This window comes from Calypte anna, chromosome 12 (genome assembly GCF_003957555.1).
Source record: "Calypte anna isolate BGI_N300 chromosome 12, bCalAnn1_v1.p, whole genome shotgun sequence".
Taxonomy (NCBI): Eukaryota; Metazoa; Chordata; class Aves; order Apodiformes; family Trochilidae; genus Calypte; species Calypte anna.
In genome coordinates this window covers 19,441,086-19,454,835 of record NC_044258.1, presented here as the reverse complement: position 1 = coordinate 19,454,835, position 13,750 = coordinate 19,441,086, and the positions used below count along the sequence as shown (strand labels likewise).

The window sequence follows — 13,750 nt, the reverse complement described above, 5'->3', positions numbered from 1 at the left end:
CTTGAATCAAAGTCAGTGGGGTATTTTCATTATTAAAGATCATATGACTTATCTCAAGGGTATTCAGAACAGGTTGGCAATGACACCCTGCTGAACAGCAACAACAACAAAAAAAAACAAAACCCAAGAGTGTTTGGCTAAGTTATCCTGGTTCAGGCTGAATAAAGAACATTCCATGGAGAGATAGCTTGTATGCCCTCTTCCAAATTGTCTTCATCCATTTGCATAACTCTCCACATACAACAGGGCATACTTTCCTATGCTGGACAAAATACACAACCAGATGGAGACAGAAGTCATTTGCATCACTGCCCATGGAATAATGTGACTTCATTGGCTGTAAACTATAAACGATGCTAATTTGCCCCATAAAATAGTTTTGAAGATGAGATTCTGGTGCATCTCAATCAATTTCAGATTTTAGAGGACACTGGTTTGAAGAAATCATAGCAGGCTGAAAGCACTTTAACTGATGACTAGCACCCACAAAAGCATTAAAGCTTTTTGCTCTGGAAACACATGACAAGATTTGCCTCCTGATATTTACGGCTCTAATATCTCTAAACACTGTCTCTAAAAACCTTTGCCTGACTTTTTAAAAGCAGGGTTTTAAGTCATCTCTTTTCACAAATATATAAGGATTAAGTTCTTTGCCTATGTCCTTGCTGGTGTATGAAGACTACACAGAGGGCTGTGTAGCTTGGAATAAAACTCCCTTTGATATGGAGATTAATGGAATTTTACTTTAAGAGGTGGTGTTCTAATGAATAATTTTTAGAATCACTGATTTCAGAAATAGTTTATAAGTCTGGGCATGAAAAGGTTCTAATTTAACCTCTAGAATAGATTTTTCACTGGGATTTCTACTTCAGTGAAAAACAAAGTTTTAGAGTTAACATCTTGCAATTTCCTGTCCTGCCTCTTCCTGAGAAAATAATTTTGCTAGGACTTTATAACTGCAGGCAATACACAAGGTCCTGCCTGTGCATCTTCACCAAGTACCTGGGGACATTTTGGACTTCTAGATCCTCCCTTCCCCTGTTCCTTCCTGCACTGAAACTGCATTTGGTCTCACAAGATACAAAAATTCCCAGATGAGCCATGGGGGGTTCTGCAGCTGCATAATGTTCATGGGGGGGTTTGCTCTGAAGGTTCAGCTTAGCTATCCCAATGAGGCCACAGAAAAAGGTATTGTATTACTTTCATCTGGAAAATCTATGTACAGACATTTCCCCTTGAGTTCACTTGAACGGAGTTACTTCATGCTCAGATTTATTTTTTTTTCCATGCAAAACAATGTGTTATTCTCACACCTTCTTCCAGCACAGGTGATTTGGCACTAGGCAGAAAGCAGAACTTCTACTGGTGGCAAGGAGATACAGCACAGCCTGCTCTCCCTCCTCACTGAGCACTTCCATTACAGATGCCCCACACGTTTCCCCACTGGAGCAAGCTCTGCTCCACCTTCTGCCTTGGTGCAGCTAAAGGAATGCAAATTCAGACCTCAATTAATGTAAAATAATGTGACACAAGTTCAGTGAGCAAGACATTTCAAAGAACAATTTCCCTTCACTTGATAGAAACAGAAATGAAAGAGACCTCACAGAAATTCTGGTCCTCAGAAGACACCTGGCAGTTCAGCTTGCCTGTGGAGGGTTCTATTATTATGCTAGGCAGCACCACTTAAAGAGGAGATATTTTTTCATTCTGTTCATCTCTCGTGTCTAATGAATTATGAAATGGCAGTCATGTTTGCTGCAGACAGAAAAACTAACATGGGACAACTTTTGACAAACATGTTTAAAGCTCTGCTGCACTTTGCATGCCAACACTGACTCCCCAGCTTTGCTTTCCAGAAGGAAAATAGGAAAGAAGAAATAAAACCATGAAAAAGCAGTCACAAGCATAAAATTGTTCTGCACTGGCCTTACATCTTATCAATGGAAAATAAATTGTCTTACAGAGTCCACCTCTGGCCTGTGGGTATAGTATGCACTTGGCCAGGGGGTCTGTTAGCTGCTGCCTGGGCTCAGAACCTGCATTTGTTCTGCTTCATTCAGAAAATCAGAGAAAACAATTATTTTTATTTCCTTCCAGGTCCAGTTTGGAGTTTTTCAGAGCATCCTGATGATTTAGCACAAAGACAATTTAGCAAAAAGATAAATTTTTGTAATTCTTCTCACAAGGCAAGCTTACATCACTGGACCTTGGCATACAGGGACAAAACTGGTCCATTTAAGTGCTCATTTAAAACACCTACATCTGCATTTAGTTCTTAACAATCCAGTCCCTAAATAGGAAAAAAAAGAAGACATGGGGTCAGGACCAAGCTCTGCTACTCAGCACACTGGGGTGGGATGCCCAGAGGAACGGCTACAGCTCTCCTGCCCAGCACAGCAGCTCCTGGCCACAGCCCTCAGCACCTCCCCTGCAACACTCCCTGCTCTCTCAGTATTATTTCTGTGTGATATAAACTGAAATACACTTCCTAAATAACACTGCAGCCTTGCAAGATTACGAGCTTGGAGAGAAGGTGGGCTGATTATTTACAAATGCTCTACTACTGCTTTAAGTACTAATGTATTCCTCTTATTTATATCCCTTGGGTGGGAGCAAAGCTGGGATAAATCCTGTTTTTTCTTCTAAGTTAAGGGTCTTTCTATCACAGGTGAAAGTAAAGTAGGTTATACATCTGTGCTCTCCTACATACTCCCTGTTGGTCCTGTTCATCAAGAAAAAAGAAGAGCTTACAGGAGTCTTAGCCTAGTTTTCCACTCATTGGAGACTCCATGGCAGAGGTGGTGAGACAGGTCTCAGGCACTGATGACTACACTTTGCTCAAGTGAGTTCAGGTTTTAGAGGCTCTGAAAGGCTTCAAAGAGAAAAAAAACAAGACAGCAAAAGAGATTCTGAGAAAAACAGGCCCTGCTCAGAGAACTACTTTCTGAAGATGTAAGAAAGACTGAGAAAATTCAATTATTTCAGGACAATTCAGGGGTGTAAGCAAACTCCATTTGGTGGCTTGGGGTGGTTATCTCTCAATTGTGCCCATACGTGTGGGAGGCAGCACAGTGATAAAAATGCCAGGAGGAAGTGAATTAACCTATAGGAGAGCCACAGGTTTGAAGTCCAGGCTCTGGAATCACAGAATCACCTTGGTTGGAAAAGACCTTCAAGATCAGCAAGTACCACCACCAGCCCAGCACTGACAAGACCTTAACTAAGCCATATTCCTAAGTCTATACAGCTCTTAAATCCCTCCAGTGACTCCACCACTGCCCTGGGCAGCCTGTCTGATAACCCCTTTCTGAGAACCCTTTAGGTGAAGAAAGTCTTCCTAGCATCTAATCTAAACTTCTCCTGGTGCAACTTGAGCCCACTATCTCTTGCCCTAAAAGAGGAAACAAGGAGGTAGCTGAGAATGTGGTGTTTCAATATTGGGGAGAGCCCCAGCTTTGGAGTCCCCCACCTCCAGGGGCTGCTGGGGGAGGTGTGGGATGCTGAAGGTTCTCCACCACCCTGAGAACTGGCAGGGGCTTCTCACAAGTACTCTCCCAGCGAAGCAGAAAAAGAAGAGACAGGAAAACAGCCCAACTGCCCTTCACAAACAGAAAATCCTTGTAAAAATAAACCTCAGGAATCCGACGAGCGCAGCCAAGGGACGAGCAGAGCCATGCACACCCGCTGGGGTTTTGTTTCTGGGGAAAAAATCAACAACTCAAACCCTCTATTCTCCTGGATTTCCAAGAGGTTTTAAAACAGGTCATCTTTCCTCAACACTCAGCCATTAGCAATGTTCGTGGAAATGATTTCCCATGCATGCTGAATGCCTCTCTGAGCAGAGCGGCCTCACGTCACTGCCTTGATCAATCGACGTGACTGTCGTTTGTTTGGGCAAGGCAGAGACTTTGGTGGTTTTCTGCAAATGTTTTCATTATTAATTGTTCTTAAAGAATGACTTCATTGATCATTTAATCTCCCAAAAAGAAGATGAATGCACTCCAGGGCAGTAAGAGGGTACGACAGTAAAGAATTTGAGCAGCAATTATAATTTGTTTCTTAGCAACTAATAGCAAAAGTTAGGGGCACGATACAAGGGGAATCATTTCAGCAGTGGGAATACTGAGGACAAAAAAAACCCCAACTTTATCAGTTTAATGGTGGGAATTGTCTACCATTGTCAGTGAAATTATTTTGGGATGGTAGGTCAAAGCCCCAAAGTATTCTCACTACAACCACATTATTACTGTATTTTTTGTGACTGTACTTCACAGGGCTGGGTCCTGGCTGCTAATTCAAACTTAATGATTATTTTAACTTCTATAAAACAAATCCTTTCTAATAAAGTCAGGGGAGGGGAAGCAGCTTTCCCAAACAATGGTGTGATTCCCTGTAGGCAGGAGTGTGGTAATGAAGAAGGGAGTGAGGAGTTCTAAAAATGAATAACCCGATAGAGAAGGTCAAAGTGCAAAGCTGCAGCCCCATCAGCCCACCTCCAGTCCCTGCCCTCCACGTCTGCTTTCACCTCCAAAGACACCAAACCAGCCCAGCCTTAATTCCACGCACAAAATCAGCCATTTCTCTTCACCAGGGCTGTCTGCAGGAGGAGACTTTTCCCCTTTCATGTCCTCTCATCTGTCTGCAACTTGGGGCTCCTGGGGACAGCAGGGTCAGGGTTTGCTGCTGCTCCAGCATCCTGAGGAAACCTCTGTTCAGCCCCCTCACTCCTTTCTCCTGAGGTCTCATTTCTGCTCTAAAAATTGGTGTCTCAGCCCCCTGGACATCTCAGTATAATTTCTGCCAACAGCACAGAGTTGTTAAATTACAGGTAAGAAGAAAACTCCTCCATACAAAATCACTGTGGGTTGGAAAAGGATCAGTTTCAGAGCAACATCTCTGTGCAGAGTGGGAGGAAGGACAAAGCTGTCCTCCCAGGGGCTGCCACCATGTGCAAAATGCTAAAAGACCCTGAAAAGTAGATCCCATTTCACTAACTGCCTGTGTTTCACAGACACAGAACTTTTAGGCAGTTCTTATAACAACAGGAGGGCAAAACAACAGTAGGACTGAAAACCAGCACCAATTTGAACTTGATTTTCCCCTTTGGATGCTCATTTCACATCCAACAGCACGTGACAAACATTTGTGCTGATGCAGAATGCAGTGACCACCATGTGGTCACTCACCCCCTCTCCAGAGAGTTCATTTTTAAACCACCATTCCTGCAGGCAGCACAGTCTCTGTGTGTTCTCAGGTTAAACTGCAAATCCTGCTGAGGAGTTTAGGGCCAAATTGAGTCTGGTTATCACAGCAGGGAAAAGATATTTCATCTAGCAGCACTGGACATGTCTCCACAGGAGAAGACAGAGGTCACCTCCCTGTCCTGGGGAGTCATTAGCTGCCAGTGATAAAGCAAACACAGCTTGGAGACCACTGGGGTGGGGGCATAGGGTCGTTCAGGGTGACCCTCTGAACTGCTCCTGGAGACAGTCCTGAATGTCTGGTTTCAAATCTTTGGTAGTAAAAAACGAACTGTGGCCTCAGCAAAGTAAAATATATCATAGAATCATAGAATCATAGCAAATATATCATAGAATGGCAGGTTGGAAGAGACTAATCCAACCTTCCTAGGTAAAAATAGTTTAAATGAGGTGGCTCAGCACCTCATTATGGGGAGTCAATCTCTAATTAGAGCTGTTATTCTACAGGGGCTCATGACTCAGCAGCAAGGTAGGATGATAACGGCCACTGCTGGGGAGAATCCCATCCCACTCATCCCATCACACCCACATGGTCCTAATAAAAAAGTTCTGGACAACACTTAGCAAAGAGTAACCTAAGGGGAAACCTTACTCCAGTCCTAAACTTTTCCATCAGTGTTACTCATTTTGAACAGGTTTAAAGGGCAGGCCCTTCTCTTCCTCACCAGGCATGGGTTAAGCAAGAGCAAAGCCAAAGAGAGAAGAGAAGAATCACACACCATGTCACACATCAACACTTCCAGGCAGGGGGCAGCCACAACCTCCCTGGGCAACCTGGGCCAGGGTATCAAAGCTCTGAAAGATGTGAAAGCCCTTGGGTCATTACCTGCACAGACTCAGAGTACAAGCACACTCTGGACTATCAGTAGTAGCTGCTAACAAGTAAGATCAGCACTAGGAGAGGCCACCAAAATAAGTGAAATTGAACCTTAATGAAGTCTTCCAAATCCACACTCCTGGGAAGGGTCTGCAAAGGTTCAGAAGATGCTGTCCAGCTTCTCTAAGGATGGGCATGGACACTGCCTGGCACTGGGGACAGACAAGCTCTTAAGGCCTTGCCTGGCATTCCACTGGGAGATTTTAATCCTATGGAGAGGTGAGTATAAATGCAACTTTCAGCACTTGCATGCACTAATGCTCCATTTGCTAAATCATCTTGCAGTCAGTAGAAACAATTTGACCAGGACACTCACTAAAGTCACATCCTGCTCACACTGTACCACCCTGCACTGCTCCAAGAGCTGCTCAGCACCTTCAAGTGGTGCCAAAGAGCAGAGGAGCTGAACAGGCAGAACAGCTCCCAAGTTCATCCCTTTCTGAGGGGTACAGCCCAACCCTGGTGCCACTGAAAATCAATACAAGTTTTATCTTTGCCTGAAACGGAAGCAGGATCCAGGCCACAGCAAACAGCTTTTATTGTGTGTCTGAAAGGGTGGGGACAGCTCTAAATTGCAGCATCAGAGCTGAGCTTCTTTCCAGGTATAACTTCTTATTGATCTCACTGTTATTTCCGAACAGAAACTACAGCACCTTGAATAAAATTGTCAAGCTAAGCCCCATCCCCTAAAACAAAAAGCACATAATTTAATCTAGTTCAGCTGTGTTTTCGTATATCATTTTGGAAAAGCCATTATTAGAATCCATACTCAAGAGTTTAAAGCTTTTCTATTTTCTGAGAGCCTGCAGAAGGTTTAAGGTATCATCAATCCATATTCTGTTACTGTGGCACAGCAGATCCCTCACTTTCTGAAAAGACGTTCAATTTAGAGACAACTATCATTGGAAGGGGAAAAAAAAAGGAGAAAGAGAGAGAACAAGTTTGAAATGTAAAGGATCTATCACAAAGCAAGTATTTGGGAAAAACATTAGCACTTCTATCTTAATGAGTTTGTAACCTAAATACATATTTCAAGGATTAAATTGCTGACCCTCTCTGACCTCCACAGGAGGTTGAATAGCTAGATCAGAGTTTAATCTTCAGGAAAACTCTAGAGAAGAATAACACAGCCCTTGAAGGATGAACCAACATCTATTAATGATGCCCCAGGATTCAGAACTTAACCCCTGAGAGGAGGAACAAAAGCTCAGCCCCCCAGACAGTAGCCTCCAAAGACCCAGCAGTAACCTGTCTCAAAAACAAGTGAACACAGAAACCACAGCACAGGCCCATCCTGCTGGAAAGTAAGGCAGCACTGGGATGAAGAGGGAAGCTATGGATGGGTGAAGCAGTATCCAGAGTCTCCAAGCAAATGGCTTTCAACAGTTAAACCACAAGGTGTGACACAGCAGGAGGGAGAGACCAAGCTGGGGGGCTGGAGCTGGTCAGGGACTGTGTGTGCCAGGGAGGTGCCAGGCAGGGGGGTGAATTCAAGGACAATAAAATTCAATCTTCTTATCATAGAATCAGTAAAACCAAATTTGTATTTGGTTAAGTACAAAACTTGAAAGATTTTTGCCTGATGTATCATTCATCCAGAGAGATAAATTAATCATAGAACATCAGGTTGGAAGGGACCTCAAGGATTATCTGGGCTAATCTTTCTTGGCAAAAGCACAGTCTAAAGAAGATGGCTCAGCACCATGTGCAGCTGAATCCTAAAAATGTCCAGTGCTGGGGCTGACATAATTTAACAAATAACTTTGTATACGATTCAAAGTGAAAGTGTTGAAGGCTGATGACTTCTTAATTTTTGCACAGAATTCTCTACATTTGCCAGCTCCTGGTTATTTACTGCATTACAGTTTAAGTTAGTGAGGAAGTTGACCTATTTCTACACAAGCAGTAAATGGCAGCTGCTCTTGCCAGCATCACCATCCTCCCCCTCCACCCTTTGAAGCACCTAAAAGCTTCAGCCTGGTACCCAGCTTGTCCCTAAAGGATTGACTTCAGTGAGCAGTATGACCCCAGGCAGTGCTTTGCTCTGAATGATGCTTCCCAGGCTCCCCCTGACAGCTAACAGGCAGCCACAAGTTGTAGGACAGGCCCTGCTGTGAGACACAGTGGTCTCCTGAGGAGCAGATCAGTGAGGTATTTGTGAAGGGATCACCTTGACACTCTGAAACCTGGAGTGATGAGATTGGTCTGAAGGAAGCTGTTCATTACCCATCCAGACTGAAAATGCACCTTCAGTCATGGAAAAATACAAGCAGGTCATAAGCAAAGGGATAATATACTGTAAACTATGTAGGGAGACAGAGGACTTTACTCACAGTGATATTTCTTATTACAAATCACCTCTCTATATGGTGTGTTTATTGGCATTTGTACCTTTTTTATTTTCATAGCTGGAGCACATCAACTTCTCTTACCAGTCAGTGAAAAACATCTTTCATTAAGCTCTGCTGAAAGCACAACTCACTGTTACTGATGGCTTCATGTGTGCCACATGCACGTGAGGCTGTTCCACAGCAGGGCCTGCTGGGATTACTGAGCTGTCATCTACACCCCTCCCAGGACAACAGCACTGAGAAGCCACGGAGGTGATGGATGAACACACCCATCTATCTATTCTCTGCCTTCCCCTTTTCAACTACATAAGATGACTCATGGTCCTTTCCCCCTCTCTTAGGGACTTTAACCTCACCTTGAAATGGCTTTTTGTCATTCTGTACCACGCTAATTCACACTGAGCCCTGTGGCTTTTGTTAGTTTTCCACAAGAAAACTACAAGAAGCTGCAACTTTGAATTTAACACAAAATAAATATGAAGCAGCAGGTTTTCCCCTTTACACACAGAGCTACAAAACACAACCTGGACCTGAAAGTACTTGTAAAGAAGTACTGAAATACAGGACTTGTGAAAACTCTCATTGTGAATTTACTCCAGATGAAGCACATGCACCTTCATATATTTTGAAGCTTTGATTCTCCAAGGAAAGGAAAAAATCAATGGTGAGATGCCATTCACCAGATGCTTTCCTAGATGGCCTCTTTCTCAAGAAATAAGACATTTCACCCTTCATTCTACATATAATATTAGCTGAACAGTCTTAAACCACGGTGTCTGTTCCTCATTCTCATTTCCTCCCTAAATCCAAGAACAGCTCAGAGAATTCAATGTGAGGCATTAGGAAAGGTCAGAAGAGGGTTGCTGAACAGCTCCTAGCAGGAATGCAGGCTGTGTTTTTACTTACAAGCAAACTGAAGCTTTGCTGCTCTGCTGACAATCGTTCCAAAGGGGTTTGTTGCTACACACTGGTATGTTCCAGCATCTTGGGTTTTATTGGGATTATTGATCAACAGGTTGCCTTCCACCAGGCTGTAGCGGTAATCCATCCCCGTGTCAATACTGCTTCCATTTAGCTTCCACCTAGGGCAAAAAATGCCAAAGTTAGATTCTTCTAATATTAATGGATACTCTTGGCTATTTGAAAACAAAACACGTAGTAAATAAATAATTTAAGCAACTTTGTCTACTTAGTAAGAAAATAATTTTTTAAAAAGCAGGAAAATGCAAATTTCTTGCACAGTATTGAAATATTCCAGTATTTAACTGAAAGAGCAATATCCTTGACATATATTTCAGTCTCAGATCTGATTAATGCTTCTGCAGTTGCCAGTGCTGCTGGCTCTTTAGAATTAATCATTTTGCAGAGGGAAGTCCCAGAATCAGGATCTTTAAACCACTCAATTCCACTGAGGTTTCTTTTCCTCTCCTGACTTGTTGGCCGTTTGTTTTTAAATTTAAAAAAATTCACTCACAGCAGAGGCTGTGACAAACTGGGGCACTGAGAGATTCCAGCACCCAGTTACAGCAGCTCTCATCTGCACCAGCCCTTGATGGAGCACATGAAGGAGCCACAGCCCCACAGCAGCATTAATGCCTTTATCAGAATAGACAGAGAAACCACCTCAATATTCTTGTGCCTGTCAATACATGGAATTTATGGCATTAAATAGTCTTTAAGGCATTAAATAGTCAGTCGTGCCAGAAGACAGCATGGTGGCCAAGGTCTGATGCCCTGGGATATACTTTGGTGAGCAGAATAAGGCTCTAAAGGAAAAATACCAGCAGCCTAAATGATTTTCAGCAGCAGCATCACCATGGCAGTTTAGCATCTTTTGTCTAAGGGTCCCACAGTAATTACTAGAGCTGAAAACAATTAAGAGCTTTGTCCACATTTATGGAAAAGGAAGCCAAGACTGTTTATAACCACTTCGTAACCTCTTTGAACTCTTGTCCAAATTCTGCAATTGCACTGCAATATGGGGTGATTTCCTGATGTCTTTTTCTCTATTATCAGCATTGTGCTCAGCTCCAGGAGCATCACTGACATACACAGCATGCTACACACAGGAGAAAGGCTCCTGGGGGATGCTGCTGTAGAAATGCTGCTAAAGAATAGTTAAACATTCAACAAACCCAATGGTTGGTCTGGGATTTCCTTTCACTTCGCAGCTCAGCTTCACTTTCTTCTCCTCTGAATCCAAGGGGAAGATCATGCTGCTGGGCTCCTGGAGGAAAACTGGCCCGTGCAGTGTGTTGTCGTCTGCATTAAACAGAGGAAAAAATGGGACAGATACTTGGTGAAATATCCATGTACCCAGTGTTAAAATGTAAAACAGTATCTTAGCAGCTAGAGACTGTGCATGGTTCACTCCAGAAAAAGATGTGATAATGACAGAGTTTTGTTGTGGGTTTTTGGTTTGGTTTTGTTTTTCAGAAAAGCCAGCTTTTTTCCAAAAGCCATTGAATCTCACATGGAGTCAACACTCACAAAAACATTTGTGCACTAGACTAGGAGTTGAAACTTTACCCAGAGCTCAAAGAAAGGGGAACAAGCACGATCCTATTGTGACAGCAGAGCTCGCTTGTTTCTTTAGTTTCCTTTTAAAATACTGAAATACTTCCTCTGTAACTTAAAAGAAAACCCTCACTGTCAAACACAGCAAGAGAAAGTAAGGACTGTTGCCAGAAGTCCATCTGAATGGACACACAGGAGGAAAATGAAGAAATAAAATATAAAGATGATGGGATGTACAAAAAACTAAGAAAGGAATTAACAGCAGACAATGCATATTCCTGCCAGGAGGAGGGTGCAAATGAATGTGAACTGCTCTCATATTCCCCAACACTGAGAAATCAGCTGGGTTTATTAGGGACAGAACAATAGCTCTTTCCTCCAGGGAGAAAATTCTGTCATCTCCACAGAAGGATTTCAGAGAAAATCCACCGGAAAGATTATAAAGGAGCAACCTCTCCCCTGTGTCTGCTCCCTCAGGTACCACCACAAAGGAGACTGCACTAAGCACACAGTCATATCGTGGGTATTTATCTTTATTTTTAATTATATGCTAACAATATCTAACTGAGAGTCATTTATTATTCAAAACACGTTTCACATAAGCTCTGGCTTTAAATTCTACCTGAGTGCAACTTACTGTTGCTGGCAAAAAAAGATAATAATAATCATAAAGCATACAAGGGCTAGATTATGATATCCTGACTTGTTTCTGAGACCCAGGGCTGCTTCACTCCTTAAACAGCTCAGTCACTGTAAGAAAGAACATTTGGCCCATGAAAGATTCTTGCTCTGAGTATTATATTAAAAGGTTTGAAAACAAAAGAATTATCATTAATTTTAATTTCTCTTGGCTTTCTAATTGTAAAATACTTAAGCTGGTGCTTGGGCTCTAGGTAAGAGTCATTTCAAGTCTAACAAGGAAGATTTTCAGCAGCTGCTGGGTAACCTGTGATGCTCCTTATGTTTGTTACTGTCCTGGGAAAACACAGTAAGTAACCTTCCCAAACGAGCCAACTGTTGAGACACTCTCCCAGTGACACATTTCATTTTTCTGAGTTACGTTCCTTATGCTCGAGCCCAAAATGAGTTACCCAGGATGAACACTGAGCTGCCCTCAGCTCCTCAGCTTTAAACAAGTTGCAAACAAGATTGGTTACCAGAAAGCAATTTTTAAATTTTTTTTTTTACCCTTGTCATATGAAACAAATGTGCTCCTGCTGTGGTCTGCTTCCCTTGAGAGAAGTGTGTTTCTTTCAGTAAGATACAGGATACAGGAAATTTCAGTAGATTGCATGATAAAAGAAACATTTTTAAATGCAGTATGAAGTCTATGTCCATATGCTGTTGGGCAGAATGTGACAGATAATTTAGAAAAACATTCTGTTATCCTAGCTTAGGCTGAGATATGTGTTGGGTTTTTTTTCCTGCTAGTAAATCACAAAATCTATTAAAAAAATGCCAGATTAATTTGAATATATTCCAAATGAAGACTCTATTTGCTGTGTCCCTCCAGTACCTCAAAACTGGAGAGCAAACACATCCAGGAGAATGCTAAATGCTTGTCCTGGTTTTTTGTGCTTTTGAGGAACTGAAACATGAAGAATGTCAGCTGAGGTTAATTCACAGGAACAGGTGAAACTATTCCTGTTCTCTCTGAACATTAAGCCTGGTGACAGATATTGTTACCTAAATAGAACTGCTTTAATTTTCATTGAAAGTTATGGTCAATTTGAGAGGTTTAATTGAATATTCCACACTGTAGGGAAAGATAATAACTAAACTGGAGAGAGAGTTCTTGGAGTCTATCCAGTATAAATGATAAAAATCCTTGCCTTGTTTGCTGCCAAGGGAATTGGTTTCTGCCATGTGTGCTGCTGTGTTTTCATACAGGGCTACAAATCAGTCTTTCTTCAAGACAAAACTGCACCTAGGGAGGAGCAACTCTTTAGGAAACTGGGAAATGGTTAAGAGAGTTCAAGGGCATGGCTGATTAACCCAGCAGCCTGTTCCTCAAGGTTAGGAAGCTGCATTACATCCTCCGGAGCAGGAAAAGACTAAATTGGGTGGCTCAGTCTCTACTTTTCCCCTCTCTGTCCTATTAAAACACAAATGCTGCAAGTGGCTTGGAAATGAGTAAGACATTAAGTTTTTGCACCAGATAGTTTGACTACAAATAATTCCATAGAACTCCCAATAAACAAGACCATTCAAAAGAAACAAAGAATGTTTTTTTTAAAAAAAGCAGATTTAACAAGTCCATTTACTAAGTGTTATCTTTAAGGGAAGGGCCTTGTAGGTGTGCATTTTTGGAGAAAGTCTCCAGCCTTGCCCCCCTCTTGGGCTGCAATTGTTTAATTTTAAGATCAATACAGAGAACAAAAGAACAATATTCAGATACTGCCATCAGGAGCAAGGCTGAAACAAATGATGAGGCTCTTTCCCTCCTTCTCATCACTATCATCAGTGGAGTGTTTGGCAGCAGCCTGTAAGTCTCCAACAGAGACTGTGAACCAGATGGCTCCTCCTGCTAGCACCTCTCCTTCCTGGCACACTTGCATTTCCCAGGTCACTGCTAAACCTAGTAGCAGAGCAGATTAAGCAGAAAGCTGTGCTTGTGAGGTGACACTTGATAGGCAAGCATCTGATATCAAAGCTCAAAAGCAGTGTCAGATGTTCCTTAGAGACAGTAATGCAGCCATAAAAACCCAGAGGCTCAGGAAAGAGGAAGAAATAAATTTTCACTC

At 42.4% G+C, this 13,750-nt stretch overlaps 1 protein-coding gene across 1 annotated transcript in view; it reads right to left on the bottom strand.

The window, feature by feature from the left end:
- CNTN4 (contactin 4) overlaps nt 1–10,727 on the bottom strand; it is a 101,543-nt gene extending 90,816 nt beyond the window's left edge. Inside the window, exons 1-2 of the mRNA XM_030458332.1 lie at nt 10,625–10,727; nt 9,396–9,571 (exon numbers count right to left, since the gene is read on the bottom strand). Of these exons, the coding sequence (XP_030314192.1) occupies nt 9,396–9,571; nt 10,625–10,704 (256 nt within the window). The 5' untranslated portion in view covers nt 10,705–10,727. The remainder of the gene's footprint in view (nt 1–9,395; nt 9,572–10,624) is intronic.
- Nucleotides 10,728–13,750: the final 3,023 nt, after the last annotated feature.